The 16736-nt window shown below is 40.8% G+C and overlaps 1 protein-coding gene and 4 non-coding genes across 5 annotated transcripts in view; 3 read left to right on the top strand and 2 right to left on the bottom strand.

The window, feature by feature from the left end:
- The window catches only part of LOC111326964 (uncharacterized), a 41580-nt gene extending 26423 nt beyond the window's left edge, over window positions 1-15157 (top strand). The window contains exons 20-35 of the mRNA XM_088742205.1: window positions 222-380; window positions 620-883; window positions 1175-1499; window positions 2079-2216; window positions 2829-3037; window positions 3939-4197; window positions 7027-7126; window positions 7773-7935; window positions 8120-8243; window positions 9095-9282; window positions 9723-9962; window positions 10052-10206; window positions 10661-10778; window positions 12257-12475; window positions 13013-13291; window positions 14120-15157. Coding sequence (XP_088598331.1) covers window positions 222-380; window positions 620-883; window positions 1175-1499; window positions 2079-2216; window positions 2829-3037; window positions 3939-4197; window positions 7027-7126; window positions 7773-7935; window positions 8120-8243; window positions 9095-9282; window positions 9723-9962; window positions 10052-10206; window positions 10661-10778; window positions 12257-12475; window positions 13013-13291; window positions 14120-14449 — 3270 coding nt within the window. The 3' untranslated portion in view covers window positions 14450-15157. The remainder of the gene's footprint in view (window positions 1-221; window positions 381-619; window positions 884-1174; window positions 1500-2078; window positions 2217-2828; window positions 3038-3938; window positions 4198-7026; window positions 7127-7772; window positions 7936-8119; window positions 8244-9094; window positions 9283-9722; window positions 9963-10051; window positions 10207-10660; window positions 10779-12256; window positions 12476-13012; window positions 13292-14119) is intronic.
- Window positions 6291-6362, bottom strand: Trnam-cau (transfer RNA methionine (anticodon CAU)). The gene has a single exon. It is a non-coding gene; the product is annotated as a tRNA-Met (tRNA).
- Trnas-aga (transfer RNA serine (anticodon AGA)) lies at window positions 6758-6839 on the top strand. The gene has a single exon. It is a non-coding gene; the product is annotated as a tRNA-Ser (tRNA).
- Window positions 15158-15681: 524 nt separating the features above from the next.
- Window positions 15682-15763, top strand: Trnas-uga (transfer RNA serine (anticodon UGA)). The gene has a single exon. It is a non-coding gene; the product is annotated as a tRNA-Ser (tRNA).
- Window positions 15764-16500: 737 nt separating this feature from the next.
- On the bottom strand, window positions 16501-16572 carry Trnam-cau (transfer RNA methionine (anticodon CAU)). Its single transcript has one exon. It is a non-coding gene; the product is annotated as a tRNA-Met (tRNA).
- Window positions 16573-16736: the final 164 nt, after the last annotated feature.

Below are 16736 nucleotides of genomic sequence, written 5' to 3'. Positions count from 1 at the left end.
TGTAAAGCGCCACGGGTAATTTATTGGAGTTGTGCGCTATAGAAATGCTCTTTATTATTATTATTATTGAATTAAATGGCGTGACAATGACCATGATGATCATGATGATTGTAAGGGATAATAACTGTTTATAACAGTATATAATCTCTTGTGATGGAGAGTTACGATAAATATGTTAACTGATTCATCTTTTTTTCTTCTTCACACCCTCTTTTTTCCAGAGTTCTATCACCGTTGTACCTCAAGCTAAGTGGAACATACAGTACGTCGAGCCCAGGCTTCTTTGCAGAATGGTCAATAAAACCTGCTACCCTGCGAGTTATCCAATACCCGAGAACGTATTCCAGCTAGTTGCATTTTCTCGCCGGACTAAAGATAAGGTAGTTATCATGTGGTAAAACAAGTGACCTGATGCACTCGTGTGGTACCCAATGATGTTACACTAAGTTTGCGTGTGGTGATATATGAAGTCGCACTTGTAAAGCCTTTGTGCAGTGAACCTGTGCATGGTGAACCACTTTTGTTTTAAATCACTTCGCTCTTGCCAATTTTAGGGAGATGAGATCACGCTCTTATAGCCTCCGTTTGTTCATCTTCTTCTCTCTCATTGCCTCCATAGATGACATCAATTTTCAACGGCGCCGTCAAGGCCTTTGTGTCGTATCGCATAATTATACACTATCGGCAATCTAACAGTCTCTCCAAGAAAGTCGAAGAAATATCGATTGCTGGCCACGAAAAGCCAAATATTCCCGTGACGTTCCATTACTGTCCTGCCGATCCGGGCTGTCGTGTCGTCGTCGGGGAAGAGGAAGCCTTAAGTTTCCTGTTTAACCGAGGGATTCTTACTGCCACGATACAACACGAGAGGAGAACTCAACTGGTAGGCAGAGTATACTTACACGTGCTATTTCAAATGAAAGAGTGACAAAGCAGTATGATTTTCATATAGCTAGATAACAGAATTCGGCCAGCTAGGGTAGTGTCAATTGTTGATCGATTCTTTGTTTGGATATGGAATGTCCTTTTGTAGAGGGAACTAGCTTGTTCTTTTAAAAATCGGGATAAAGAGACTCGAGAAAGTACACTGTTATCGTAGGAGCGCCAATTAATAGTTTTATGTCTTCATGAGAATATGCTCGCTGCTAATTCCATGATTTTTTTTCTCTTTTAGTCATATATGCTTCTAGTGCCTGAAAACGTCTACTCCACAAGCCTTCTTGAACTACAGTCCAGTGACAAAGTCGCTGAATTCTTGCAAAATTGTGGTAAAGACCATTTCCATGTCCACCCAGTTCGCGGGCGACAGTGTCGACAGGATGTGTTCTCTTTGACAATGCGTTTCCTCGGAGGGCCCTCACGATGCATGTGCAACGTAATCGGGTCCAGGTCCCCGGTCTGTGAGGAGTTTGGTGGCCAGTGCTTGTGCCGGGCCAACGTGGTGGGTAGGAAGTGTGACAGGTGTAAGCTTGGTCATTCTGGATTCCCACGCTGCCGACGTAAGTGGAACATTATTTCTTTTACATCAAAACTGCTTATAATTAACTAATTTCAGTTGGTCACTTAGCTTAACAACAAATTAGTACAGTAAGAATAAATCACAATGAATTATGCAATTAATTACCCAATTAATTATACAATAAGTTAAACAGAAAATTATGCAATAAGTTGCTTTAACACCTTAAAAATAAGTTAATTTTTCACAGCTTAGAGATAATTATGGAACGATTTCTTTCACTACTAGCATTACACTACCACATTTACTTGCTTTTTACTAAGAGTGCAATTTTGAAAAAGCAAGAAAAACAACCTATGAAGGGAGCATGCGCCGGTAGAGGAAGCAAAATATTTTATATCCCTCCCCTCCCTCTCCTGTCCTCCATGTCCTTCCTCGATGATCAACATGCAAAAAGAAACGGATTGGTTTTTACGGACGACCTTTCCACCTCAGTATTAATCAAGATTACATTTTGTTACCCTCTGAAAATCTCGTCTCCATGTTTTTACTCTGCCCAGTTACGCTCTGTCATCCGTTAAGTTACCAATACTAACAAGCGTCAATTGTATCATTTTCTAAGGTTGTGGTTGCCACGATTTAGGATCAGTTTCTCCAACTTGTTTTTCAAACGGACGGTGCCGCTGCAAGCCTGGATTCGGAGGATACAAATGCAATAGATGTATATCTTCTACTTATTATGGTTTCCCAAACTGCAAGCGTAAGTGGATATTTTACTACGGTAGCCGTGACACTTTCGCTAGACTTGACTGTAAATATACGGAAAAGGTGGGACACTGGGACAGAACCTTTAAAGGCTTTATGGAAGGAAATACCAATGACAGATAAAGAACAACTTATCTCGTTTTATGCCCCTCAGTCATCATCCCCGTGCATTTTATCGTGTTGCTTCTGTCAATGAACGTGATTACTTGGGTAACAACGAAGGTAATTAATGAAAACAGTATACGAGTCAGCTAAGTGTAAATTGTGTAGTTCTAAACCATTGTGCGAGCATGATAGCAGAGAAGAAGTGGACTTTCTGAAAATATCTCTACATTTTCGGGTTCGCAAGTTGAGAAAGTATAAAACATTTAGTGATGAAATAGTGGGTCAGTGGATAGACTAGATTAGAAAGGGTTCAAAGTAGAGAGAGGTAGAGAAAGTAGAGGGGAGTAGTTATCAGAGCATTTACGGTATAGTGTTGCGTCCTTCCCTCTTTATCTTAGAAGGATGTTAGGTTAGGACTTTGCCCTAGGAAACTTCCCCATAAGCCACCGGTTATGGACATCAAATGACGATAAGGTAACGCTAAATCTCTTATGCCATTTAGCCTGTGCTTGCAATACTCGTGGCTCGCTAAGCACTTTCTGTCGCTCAAGAGATGGTCAATGTCAGTGTAGGAGAAATTTCAATGGAAAGAAATGCAATGAGTGCAGAATTGGCTATTACGATTTTCCAAGCTGTAAGAAGTGTAACTGTGAAGCTGCTGGAATCAAACTACTCCCTGGTGAAAAGAACGGATGTGGATCGGTCAATAACGTAAGTACTAACTAGAGAACCTCCACAAGTGATAAACATGTAACATCTTCTTAAACACGTTAACTCCCAAGATACGTACATACATAGGTTAATTGACCACTCCCCATAGGGGCTTTTCAGGGCCAACACCCACCCATCCCACCCAGGGGTGGACATCCACCACACAGTAATCTCGTGCGTGGGAAATTAACTTCTCCTACCCCTAACCCTGCAGGAGACGGGGCCTACGGTTTATTCGTCCTTATCCGAGAAGACTAGTATATCTATCCATTTCTTGATTATAAAAAGGTAGCAAATTCTCCTCACTTATTTTAAGACCATGAATATTGGTCCGGCCGGGGCTCGAACCCTCGACCTCCCGCACAACACAATCCGGCGCTCTAACCAATTGAGCTAACCGGGAGGCGGGAGATCTAATTAGTAACTCTGTCCATTGGCTGTCATATTTTCCATGTGAATTAGACATATAGGGATCACATAGAGAAGTTACGCGTAAATCACGGCTGGGAGTTCAAGGATTAAATAAGAAATAAATTATCTGAAAACATGTATGGTGATGAGAATAGACTCATTTATCAGCTAGGGTGTGTTATCTTGAAATCGCTGCAAATGCTTTTAACCAATTTCCGAAAAAAGTCTGTAGAAGCTCGAAGGGAGAATTTTGAATCGATAGTTTTCAGTGATATGCCGTAGGCTGCCTTCACAGCCCATGCTATACAAAACTTAATTCAATCCTGCACTTTGGCAGTTTGCTTGTTGTCACTTTGAGTTCTCTTTGCATAGCTCTTTGTCATATTAATCTTTGTTTTAACAGGCCTTTGTGATTGCTTTGATTTGGTTTTTCGTTTTACGACACCTCGGGATACATTGACTAAGTGTTAATTTGTCCTCCGTTTCCTAGACCAACTGTAGGTGTAAAGATAACGTGATGGGTGACAAGTGTGACAGCTGCAAACCATTTCACTTTAATCTTCACATAAATAACCCTTTGGGTTGTCAGTCGTGTGGCTGCAACACTAACGGCACTTTGGGATCGATCAAAACGTGTCACGAAACCACTGGACAGTGCTCATGTAAGAGTCACGTGATTGGTCGCCACTGTGACCAATGCAAAGATGGATATTACAGTATCGAAGGACCGAATGCATTCGGTTGTAAACGTAAGTAATTCTCCATCTTAAGCATATAACCATTTTAACTCCTCTTGAATTCTCCTTATGATATCCGTTCATGATTCAACAAACAGGTAATGCGAATACTCAGGTAGAAGCTGCTACCTTGATCGAACAAAAAAAATCTCATAACTAAATTGCAGGGAAATGTGTAGCAGCTGTAGGGGAGAATTGAACACTAGATCTGGGGGGTTAACGGGTTAAGTAAACTCCGCGAAGTCAAGTATTTTAATGAACGTTTTTAGTAACCTGTTTTTAACATTTTTTCTGACTTGACGAAGATGGAAGAGCTGAAAATTGAATATCGTTGCATCTTGTTGGTTTACTCTAAGTATATTTTGGACGTTTTTCAAGCTTCATGGTCAATCAGCTGCTGTGCAATTTCAAACGCAGATGATAGAAAGAAAAACAGGAAAGAAACATATCAATCATGGTATATGAACTTTCAGTTAGGAAAGTCCATTTTGACTTTCAATACATGTGCATTTGGTGTCGCTTCAATTATAGTTATAACCATTTCTAAAAGGAAAACAAGTCGAATTCATCCCGATAATTTTGTTAAATCAAGGTGGCTCGTACTAGTTTCCTCGCGCGGGGAACAGATAACTCTTGCGTCACGCGCGAGAGAAACGTGTGCGAAAGAAGCGCGAGATTAAAAGACGAAAATTTAAAACAAAGATAGCGGCACGAGGATTTTTTTCTACTTATGTGAGAAGTTTACCTAAGAGCTTGTATTTGATGTGTTGAGCGGCCACTGTGAATGCAGGAGATAGAAACTAAAATAAAGAAGACTATTTTCGGAGAAGTAAAGGTTGCTTCACTTCGCATTTAAAAGAAATATTCAACCGATATGAAATATTGCGACGGCGAAAAAAGAAGAACTCGAGTGAAGGATAATCTACCTGAAGTGGAAGAAGACTTTGAAACTTCAAGGAAAATAATATGATATAGCCAGAAGTAATGTGTAGGATTTTTAAGATGAGCCTGGGAGGCTGTCTTTGAGGGCTGTTTAATGATTTTCTTAGCAGTAAACGTCTGTGAACATCAGATCGTAAGTGCTCGCGCGAGCACACGCAATTGTCAGCGGTAGCTAAAACAGATCATGAGCAAATGTCGATCTTATAGAATCCAGATTTTTAAATGCGCGAGAACGCGCGTGGAAATTGCTAAACTCACGAAAGCTATTGCATGAAAACAAGTCCGGTGACCCCTTCTTTTTATTGTTCCAATATGATAATAACGTCGAAAGGAATCATCAGAAAAAAAACTAGAAAATTCTACGGAAGGAAATTTGCGATGTGTGAAAATTGCCTTTTTTCTAAATTTTCTGAAATTCCGCTCCGTAGAATTTTTTAAAAATCTTTGTGCATTTTCCTTTTCAAGTGCCAAAAGCAATCACTGAAAAAAAATCACGGGGTCACCCGGTTAGTTTTCGAATTATTTAAGCCACAAGGTAAAAAATGCGCCTTAATACGCCTATGAAAGCGTTGCCATGGAAACTGCTAGTGACGAAATGACACCTATTTTTTGATAACCAATTATTATTTAATTCAACCCCGTAAAAGTGTTTAACTGGCCTTGGTTAGTCTTTCTGTTGTATTCTTTCAAAGTTACAAACCATTAAAAAGATGAAAACCGGTACGAGCCACCTTAAGTTAGGAAAATTTAGAACTTTATAGTAACTACGTCATTTGGAAAAAAAGTAAATTGGTTAGCATAACGAGGTTTTGATCCTCGGACCTCTGGGTTATGGGCCTAGCACGCTCCCGCTGCGCCATTCTGCTACTGATGGATAAGTAAGAGGGAAACATGGAATTTGACCTTATTTTACCGTTGACTCACGTACTTGCGCCTTTTGTACAAAAGCTTGGCAGTCTTGGGAAAGTCCATTGTGACTTAAAATATTTTCACTTTTGCAGTCAGCTTCATTTATATTTGTAACCCTCTCCGAAAGAGGAAAAAAAAAAGATCGACTCCGTCCCAAATAATTTTGTTCTATTCTTTTTTTTTTTTTGTTTTAGAAAATTTAGAACTAAAAAGTATCTATCCAATATTGAAATAAAAAAGAACAAGAAGATTATTAACAGAGCGAGGTTTTGATCCTCGGACCTCTGGGTTATGGGCCCAGCACGCTTCCACTGCGCCACTCTGCTGTTGACAGTCGCATTTGACAAGTATTTTTGAGTCATGTATTTGCGCCTCTTTTCGATAACATTTCATTTTGTTGTTTCGTCCAGGAAAAGAGGAAACAATGAAATGCGAATTTCACAAGTATTAAGAAACTGCTTTTCTCAGTGTATGTGTTTGTTTCAACACTGTGATCGAGAAAGACGAAAAATAATGATGATAAAAAGCAAGCAAGACAACGAAACGTCAGCTTTTGTAATCGTTACGGTGGCCAATTTACCATTTCAACTTTGTTGATATATCCAAATTATTTTTAGATATTCAGTTGAAGTGTACACCCAAGACGATAAAAGTATCTGAAGCTGTTAAGAATGGAACACTTCTCTCCAAATTGCTCATAAAAAAACGTCTATTACATAATGTAGTCGTGGCCGAGTGGTTAAGGCGATGGACTAGAAATCCATTGGGGTCTGCCCGCGCACGTTCGAATCCTGCCGACTACGGCTATAGGATTCAGTTTTGTCATTATTTTAGTCTAGAATGGGGGCCCCTGCCGAAGTTTTCCTCCACGATTAGCAGAGAAATGTGAGGCAAAGAAAACCGCACCGTATCCCAGACAGTCACTGTTGGTCGCCCGCCTAAGTTAAGGAATCATTGCGTCACGCAGTCTTTGTTTTGACGATGTTACAGGTTGTTCATGTAATGCAGGTGGATCTATTAGCCCGTCTTGCAACGAAATCACGGGAAAATGCCCATGCTTACCGGGTATCGGTGGGAACCAGTGTGACAGGTGAGTTGGTTGGTTAACCAGAACTTGTCCTTGCGCATGCTGATTTACAAGGGTACATTTAGGCTAAGTGTCGTAAAACGAAAACCAATGTAATCACAGCCGACTTGTCAGATCAACGTCAAATTTATTAGAGAACAAATGAGAACGTAAATCAAAAACGACCAAGTCTCGATTGGTTTTTGGTTTTGGTGTGGCATATGATTGGATGAGAAGTTGGAGTGAGCGGTCTATTTAACCAATCACAAAGCGTAGTAAAGCGACGTAAACGTATTCCCGGATTGCAATCGACGTAATCGAAAATGGCTCCACTGTTTGAACTGATCGGAACTCTGCTCAAACGTTCAGCTATTTTAAGATGGAAAACTGTTTACCTTTTCCCATCAAATTCGATTTTGATCCTTTTCCTCTCTCTTTTCGATACTCAGTAGGATGAAAACATCCGCAAGGCAGTAAAGAGAAGTTGCACGCTGACTTAATGTCTAAGGTCAAAGTATTTAAGATTGAGACATTTGTGTAGAAATCTGAACAGGCCAGTCGTTTCCGAGTAGATTTAAACGAACGAAATCGTCTAAATTATTCCTCTCATCACTGATTTTCAGTTTCCTCTTTTTTTGTCTTCTCGTCACTTTGGTTTTTTTCTCCATAGGGTCACGTCTAATGATTATTACTACCCCACACTTCATCAATATAAAATCGAGTTGGAAGATGCGGTCTCCACTGACAGCGACAGATCAGCTTACTTCAGATACGACGAGAGTGAATTTCCGGGATTTTCTTGGCGAGGTTACGCAGTTTTCTCGCAGTCTCAGGTAACAATGTAATCATATTTTTGTAAGTGGGTGCTCGGATTAAAAAGGTTTCCGAGAATGTTTCGTTTTTGTGTTGTTATAGAGCTAAATGAGGCCTAGGCATTAATTCATCTTCCCTACCTTTGTTCAGCTACTAGGATATGCCTTCATGTTATTAATAACATTTCGTTTATCACTTCTATAGAAGTCAGTATATGCGATGATTACTGTTCCCCGAACAAGCAAATACCAACTGGTATTCTACTACTTACTGTCCCGATATGCCACCGTGACGGCCTTAGTGAGATTCACTCCGACATTGAACTCAGGTAAGTGTTAGTTATTTATTTCTAAGGCTGGATTAAAAAATTACCAAGCGCAGATCGTCTTATTAGGCAATGCACGAAACTCTCATGAGTAGCGATTTGAGAAATGTATTAATTCCAATTTTTCCTTAAGAAAGAATGTGACCTGTCTGTTGTTTACTTCTCCCAGTTCCCCCACATGGGTTATAACCGTAATCATTTGATTCAGGTTTCGGCATGTCTTAGGAGAATGAGAACTGCAACAAAGGATGGAAATGATGGAAGCAGCAAACGGCATTGATGCGAGCAAGAATGCGACCTTGCTAACTAAGGAACTAAGTAACTAACTCAAAAGTATAGTTCATTCACTCAGGTTCTTTTTCCTTTTCCCTGATATGCACACCTGTCTATCCACTTCCTCCAAAGCTTTCTTTTAAGCCACGGCTTTTTGAATCGAGGTAATTTTGGTTTTTTATCAACTGAGTTTATGATGTCAACTGACCACAGTAAGGGGTTTCAAAGCTGACGTTTTGAGTGATAGCCCTTCGTCAGAGCGAACCAAAATTAACTGGTTATTCTCCTCCACCGACGCAGCCCACAGTTTCTTTAGAAACTTACCCACTTTATTTTTGAAATCTAGTTATATATCTCCCGCTCTTAAAGACAACATACTCTGAGAAGGACAACTTTGTTGCATTTGTCAATCTCATTTTGCTACATAACGCGAACTCCCTGCAACTCCATAAGGCCGACCACCAGCGATCGAAAGGCAGTAGTCAGAGAAGGGTATGAGTAGAAACGGGGCACATTATGTAGTCCGGCATAAATAAGCTGTTTTCCGCCAGTGCGAAAAAGATCTGTTTGTCTCATTGTAGCTCCATTTCCGTCTGGCTCTGCGACAGAGCAGAGACTGGATGTCCGATTCCGAGCAACATCGAATTGGTTCTACCACTCAGCTGACTTCCTTGTGGTCAGAGACACTTGGGGAGACGCACAGCAAATTATGCTGAGTCAGGGAAAGTGGAAATTTACAATGTCGGCCTCCGCTACTGATCTTTTCGTGGTACGTGGACAAAACTAAACCTTCAGCCATAAATTGGTTCCTTATTCTAACTTAGTTGCACCTCTAATCTCTGCAAAGGCACCTAACTCAGCCTCTGTGCAGGGTGGGAGAGCACTAGCCTTTTGCCAGGTTAAGATAAAGTTGACTTTGACCCTGCCTGCCGAAGCGGTGCAAAATTTGACCATGTAAAAATAATTCACTTTTAACAATGCCAGTTGCATAAGGTGACGTAGGAGTTCGATATCTTATAAAGTGTTTCACTCAAGAATAGTGTCTTAGAACCAAGATCTCTTCATACAGCACGCCAACAATAGTAAGGAGTTCGCATTTCCTACTCTCTCGAATACACTGAGGTACTAGACCAAATTCTGAAAACTATCACATAAATGAAACTAGTCTGTCAATGCCCATTAACGTTATACCTCTATATCTCTCTATAGGACTACATGGTGCTACTACCAGAGGAATATTACAAACCGAAGAACCTCGTGGTTAACGACTTTAGTCCTTGTAAAATTAGCGGGGACGATAGCCATTGCTCTCACTTTGCGTTCCTCAGCCTCAAACAAGACGGATTTGTGACTATCCAGGCAGAGGACAGTTCCGTTGTTGGTGGCGTACTAAGAAACCGACGAGTGACGGATATTCCCTTCCATGGGCGTATTCTGACTGGCTCTAGAGTGAGTGCAGAACCCTGCTGGTTTTAAGCTGTTTGAGTGTTTCAAATTGTAGGCATACAGACTCAGTTTTTTTTTTTTGTCATCGTCAGAATGTGATGTCCTTCCGTTTACCGTCCAAAGTACAAAACCAGTTTGTCCTGTTGGCTAGCTATTTCCACAATTCTGATAACGAAGGAATCTCAGCGGTGGTCGTTAAAACTGGCTCTGAAATCTTAAGAGCGCAAATGAGAATTCTCTCTTGCCGGTAAGATACGGTAATGCAATTCTCGATTTCTTCCTTTCCTCTCCTATTTCGTGTTTGAACCAGCGAGCAACTAACTCACTTGAGGTTCCATCCAAAAGCAGTAAGGTTGTCAATCCTCTATCACCTAACTACAGCTGAGTATGAAATGTCTTCAACACGCCCCCAGGAAGGTCACTGCGAACACTGCGTGCCAAGTTGGGAGTAACATTCTGTGACTATTAGAGCATTCAATGCATAGATTTTCCTCACAGTTTAAGTACACATTAAGGCATTCGGGTAAGGGAAGTTACGAAATTTATGAACTCGGGGATATTTTATTGAAACGAAACCAATTCTTAGAAATAAACTGTTTAAGCAAGACCTGAGAGGCGTTGTGTATCGGAACTTGAGGAAATTCTAAGCCATCGCGACATTAAGCGTTTTTGTTTTCCGTATCTTCTTTTTTTATATGCAGATATCGCTTTGGCTGTCGACAAGTAGCTATCGACAAGAACCATGGTGTTGCTATATTCACCGCAAGTCAAAACGAAGAAACCATCATCAGTATGACAACCTCATTAACCATCGCTTTGGTGAGTTTGCCGAGACCATCTGTGGCTCTCAAATGACGTAGCGTTTTTTTAAAAGACCCTTTAGAATCGCTGTGTTTATTTGACGGACGGTCAGTCAGAAAAGTTTTACCCTGTTCACGTTAGTCCGCTAGGCGTAGCAGCGGAAACTATGAGTATTGGGGCAAGTCCTTTCACTGCCAACAATTTTTCAGTTGAAACATGTTTCAAACCTTGCTAACTTTTCATTGTATGTTGAATGGTTTTAATTTTTGCAAGTTCGAGCATGTCTCCTAACTCTTGACCGCGTGACGTTCAATAGTTAGGGAATGCGGGCTCTTCATCACTTCTGTGTTCCCTTGTTAACCTTTTTACTCACTAGATCTCATTGATGATTATTATGTAGATACTGATGAAATACCAGGATTTCTCCTTTTACTAAAAAATCATATCTTCACCGCGCGCAGTGAAGATACTATTTTTATCTTTCAAGTGTGAGGATATTGGTGTGGCCATGGTTACCAACACAATTACCCAATTGCTATTTCGAAAATGAATACAAAAAGTTGTCTTTTATGTGGAAATTTCATCAGTATCTATATAATAAACAGAACATTACATGGCCGCTTGGGGATACGAATTTTATCTTCTCGTGCTGAAAGTATCTCTCACGAGTGAGCTGCGCTCACTCGTGAGAGATACTTCCAGCACGAGAAGATAAAATTCGTATCCCCAAGCGGCCATGTAATATCCTCTATTTCTCCTTACTATCTGCCATACAGTTATTATGATGTCAGTTGGGAGAGATTGGTATTGGATCGAGGAAAAATCCCATGATTGATATTCTCCTTTATTCCAATCACTTGTTTGCTTGATATATGTGCGATATTGACCAGGCGTGAGGTCAGAAGGGCTGGATATTGGCCGAGTTCTTTTTTTTCACATTTTTATGGACCGAGACGAAGTCGAGGTCGTTAAAAATGCGAAAAAGAACTAGGCTAATATCCAGCCATCTTGACCGAACAAGCTTGGTTAATGAAGGATTTATTATATTGCAAAAAGATTTCGCTTTGTGATAATCAAGAATGACTTGTTTACTTCGAGAGCCGAGAAAGAGAGCCAACTGTGTTGGTAGCACAAAAAACTCACAAGAGTCGTTTCTTTCTTTTGACTATCTTCTGCCACTTTTTGCGTTTCCATCGCCGACATTGTCCAAGAATTACGAACGTAGTTGTAATTCAATTTTCTTCATGCGCGGGATCAATGCGGGCAATCCCGAGCGGGTAAGATGTGCCCATCTTGCCCCCTCGGGTAGCCAATCAGAACACAGGATTCCCTTCATCTTTCCCGCGGGCGCTGCGAGTGATTTAATAATGAATTTATATCGGAAGGAGCAAATTATGTCTTGGTCACCCATGGGATTTGAAGGGTTAAAGGGGCCAAACTAATTACCTGGAACAACGATATAGAGATGTAAAGAATTGATTTATTGTTTCCTTTAGGACTTTATTACAGCTGTTCCTCTCGCCGAATGGACTCAGAAGCTCTTGCTACCAGCAGCACAGTGTATCAGTAACGGTTTCTCATGCATACAGTCAGCTTATTTTACTCCCAAAGATGCCGTGAAGATAGAGGCTGAAGGCAAGTTGAACGGTGGCGATAGAGCCCCTTACTACATCATGGACAGAAGGGCGAGACTGAAGCATCTGAAAGTGGGCGAGGTAATGCTTTCAAAAGAGAGATATAGGGAGCATGTTACACTGGATTGTGACATAATATCTTTATGGTGGAATACATTAGTATTCAAATATGGAGGTAAAAAGATTCAGAGCCGTTCCGTTCTTCACAAATTTCAAAAGCAAATGTAATGAATTATGCAAGGTTTTCAGACAAAAAGAAGTCCACATGCACACTTAAAGTTTTTTTACGCAGTCGTGGGGAGATTCTCTGCGGGAGGGCAAGTTGGCTACAAATCCGAATCGAAGTGTGTCAAAGACGTCGGGAGTAAACGCGGAGAAATTTAGGAAGAGTAGTCCTCTCTGTGTCGGCTTTGTCGATAACTGAACTAATACTCCTTTTAAACTTCAAAGCGTTTTACTCTTTACTTTACGCAGCAGGTAAAATTCTGCCATTTACGCAGACTACACAGATATTGAGCGTTCAGATCTGATCAGATCCTGTCGACTCTGATAAAGAAGTGGTAATGTCAGTGAAACGATAAATCTGTTATGAATGTCATAAACTCATTTTACCTCTAGAAAACTGTTCACATCAATGGAAAAGCGCCAACTGGTCGCTATTACGTCATTGTGCATTTCTATCAACCGAACTTCCTCTCCTTCCTGGGAAAAGTTGTAATCAGTGGACAGAACGCTGCATCCACGCTGCTGACGTTCCATTACTGTCCCCACGTGTCGGGCTGTAGAGCCATAGGTACCTCACAGTACAGGGAGGGTATGCGTGAATCCATCTACGTTGGGCGACAGAACGACATACTTGTCAGTATAGCCATTCCTGAAGACAAAGGTGTATGGATTGTAAGTAGTCGCATGTGACTCCTCTCTGGTATTTACGACAAACAAACCGTCTATGTTACAGTCAAAAGTGTTTTTTAAGCAACGATCTTAGAGGAGAGTCGCTCACAACAGCCAGTCCTTAGTATGGTGACTGTGACACGAAGCGTCAAGGAGTATTTCCACATAACCCACGAGCAGTCCCTCTTTCTCAGAGAAATTTATTTCACTAGTTGCTACTTAGAGCACAATTCAATTAAGAGTTGTAAAATCGAAACCAAAGTTATCAAAACGGCCAATTAGAGAGAAGGAAAACATCCCAAGGAGCCACAAGGAACTCAGTGTGAAAACAAGCAAACTGCTCATAGCATGGGAAATCGCGTGTGACTTATAGCTTAGTTCGGATTGGTTTGGGCATTGATTCTGATTGGTTGACAAGGGAGTGGTAGTTGTTTAGTAATCCTCGATTACTTTCGACACTCAATTGAAAAGTGCATTAATCCAGCTTTCTTGTAGCTACAGTCAATAATCATGTTGTCGGCTTCCGCTCTCTAGGGGTGCTCGCTGAACACAGGCTCGTTTTGAAGTTTATGCGAAGGAAAAGTTTTGGTAAAAGGCTATTGTGCGCATAATACTGAATATACGTCAGTTCAATACAGGTTTCAATGAAGATTAGGTCCAAATGAAGTAAGTGATAGGGAGAGTTGGGTGCCTCCCTTTATGAATAAAGAGAATGACTCTTGAATAAAACACGGAAGTGACTCTTTCAATTTTTAGTTGTATGGTAAAGTGGACTTACTATTATAAACGATTTTTTAGGAACAGGCTGAATTTTTACACTTTTTCTTACAGGATTACGTGTTATTGGTTCCAATCTCGTCCTTCTCACCATCCCTTCTGGATGTAAAACCAATTGATATCACACAAGATTTCATACAGGATTGTGGACAACGCAGCTTTTTCCTGAAAGAATCCACCTCGCAGTTCTGCCTTCGCTCTGCATTTATCCTTACAACTCGATTTAACGGCGGTGCATTATCATGCAACTGCGACAGCCTGGGAGCCATCAAAACAGGCTGTCAGCCATTCGGCGGACAGTGTGTATGCCGACCTAACGTGATTGGTCGCGCATGCGACAGATGTAGAAGCGGTTATAGCGGGTTTCCTTACTGCAGGAGATGAAAGAAATATCAAGCGATGGTCAAACAAATTTACCTGTACTTACAGTAGTTAGTAATATCGATGATTCTCACGGCTTTGGCATGGTATCATTTCAAGAGAGAATCACGATAAGAATTCGAGCTTACCCTATGGACCTTTATCCCGAGAGGATCCTTGTAAAGTTTTTTTTTTTCGAGGAGCGAGGTCGATACCAGCTGTTAGTTTCTCAGTCTAATCTTCTCTTGAGCATGCGCACCACTTTTAATATAGCATATCAATTTCACAACGAAAGGCCACTTCGCAACGATGGGTAAACTTCAGGGTTGGCTCTTTACTCGTTCTGTTCAAACAAAATTGCATTGCAATATCATATTTTCACCTGTATATGTATAGCGATAAGATCTCGTTTTGGGTCTATAGTTAAAGAGTTAAATTTATAAATATATAGATATATAACTGCAAACAGTACTGTTTCGGCCTTCTGAGCCTCGTCACTGCAGTGCTGATTCAAGGAGGTGAAGCCATAAAGCCACCCCAATGATTCCACATTTATGGTATCATCTAAGCCACGCCAGAGCGCTCAAACTAGAAACTAGTGAGCTTCGCGCAATTGCACGACATGACTCGTCCTAGTAGAGTGCTCGATTTGAACATAAAAGCAAAGCTTTGAAAGGAAATAAAGAAAGACGGTTTCTAAGGTAATGTCAATAGGAATATTATTTCAACTGACGTATCATATTACTGATTCTTGTAACAACCTCGAGCTGCTCTGAGAATAACTGTCAAGCTTTATCGTTCGATTGTTAATGGAAACAGTTTCAAAGCCCTCAAACAGGTAACTACTACAACTGTGACTGAACAGGATACTGCTGGTGACACCTTTCATAAAAGACTTGTCAATGAGACTGGGTAGTCCGTGACTCAAATATCCCACGCCTTATTGGCAAAGAATTGCGAGGTCGAGCAATACCTCTCTCCGATTACAACAAACTACAAGTCACTGCCTTGTAGCTCGTGATTTATAAACAATCCGGAATCTGAAGGTTCGATCCCGCTCGGGAACTCACAAGATTTGGCCCATCAGAAAATGCTCCAATTTTTCCATTGTGCCAACGGCAAGTCATATTATTAAAAAAATCTGAACAATTTACAGATGAATATTTAGATGAAAGGGATATTGGAACTCAGTAAAGAATTCTCGTCAATCCCCATCAAATATTGATGGAAACGACACAAAGGTCTTTTCTACCGAGGTAGTCGTGGCCGAGTGGTTAAGGCGATGGACTTGAAATCCATTGGGGTCTTCCCGCGCAGGTTCGAATCCTGCCGACTACGGCGCATTTATCTTTAAATATTTACATTTTGAAATCTCATGTGTAGGCAAAAGGATAAAAGTAGATTACGCCACATCATTTTTTACTTCTGCAGTGCTAGTAATCCTAATTTATGCACGAGTGAGTGGCGCGCACAACAAAAATCGCGGCTCTCTTATGGCCTAAGGATCGCTAGTGACTTCAATCGTGATTTTATTGTTAACGAGCTAAGTACAGTCGAACCTCGATTATCCAGACTTGTCGGGACGTCGGTAAATAGTCCGGATAATCGAAAATATGAATATTTATGAGATACAAATGTAAACAAAAGTATACAGCAAAGAAAACATTTTAATTGTGAAATCTACACAGCCTGTATGTATTTACACTGAATAAACACTTTCAGTTCAGGTACTTACAAAGGTCTAAAATGTTCAACCACGTTTGTTTGCTTCAAAGACTTGTAGCTTGATCGCATTGCGAAGTCCATCATTTGTCTTACATGCATTAACTGCACAGGGTCAATATCGTTCTGTGATTCCATCCACGTCGAGTATTTTTTGAAACATTGCGCTCATCTTCCTCATCGCTACATACACTTTCGCTTTCCGTCGAATCTCCGAGAACGGTGGCTAAAATCTCTTCATCAGACATTTGCGGGGAATTCGGGAGCTCGCTTTCCAGCTCATTAAGCTAGTCTTTCACATCGCGAGCATTAGGCATTTCCTCAAGCTCAGTTCATAAAAAGAGAAAAGGTAGTAGCAGAGCGAGGTTTTGATCCTCGGACCTCTGGGTTATGGGCCCAGCACGCTTCCACTGCGCCACTCTGCTGCTGATAGATTAATAAGTGGGAAACACCTGATTTGACTGTCTTTCGTGTGTCACTTACTTTTGAGTCACGCGTCTAATGTGGATAAACTTTCAGTATTAAGAAGTCCATTTTGACGTAAGATATTGGTACATGTGAAGTCAGCTTCAATTATAAATTTGTAAGC

The sequence above is a fragment of the Stylophora pistillata genome, chromosome 13, assembly GCF_964205215.1.
Source record: "Stylophora pistillata chromosome 13, jaStyPist1.2, whole genome shotgun sequence".
Classification (NCBI taxonomy): Eukaryota; Metazoa; Cnidaria; class Anthozoa; order Scleractinia; family Pocilloporidae; genus Stylophora; species Stylophora pistillata.
The sequence above is the reverse complement of the archived record's forward strand: the minus strand, read 5'-3'. Positions and strand labels throughout refer to the sequence as shown.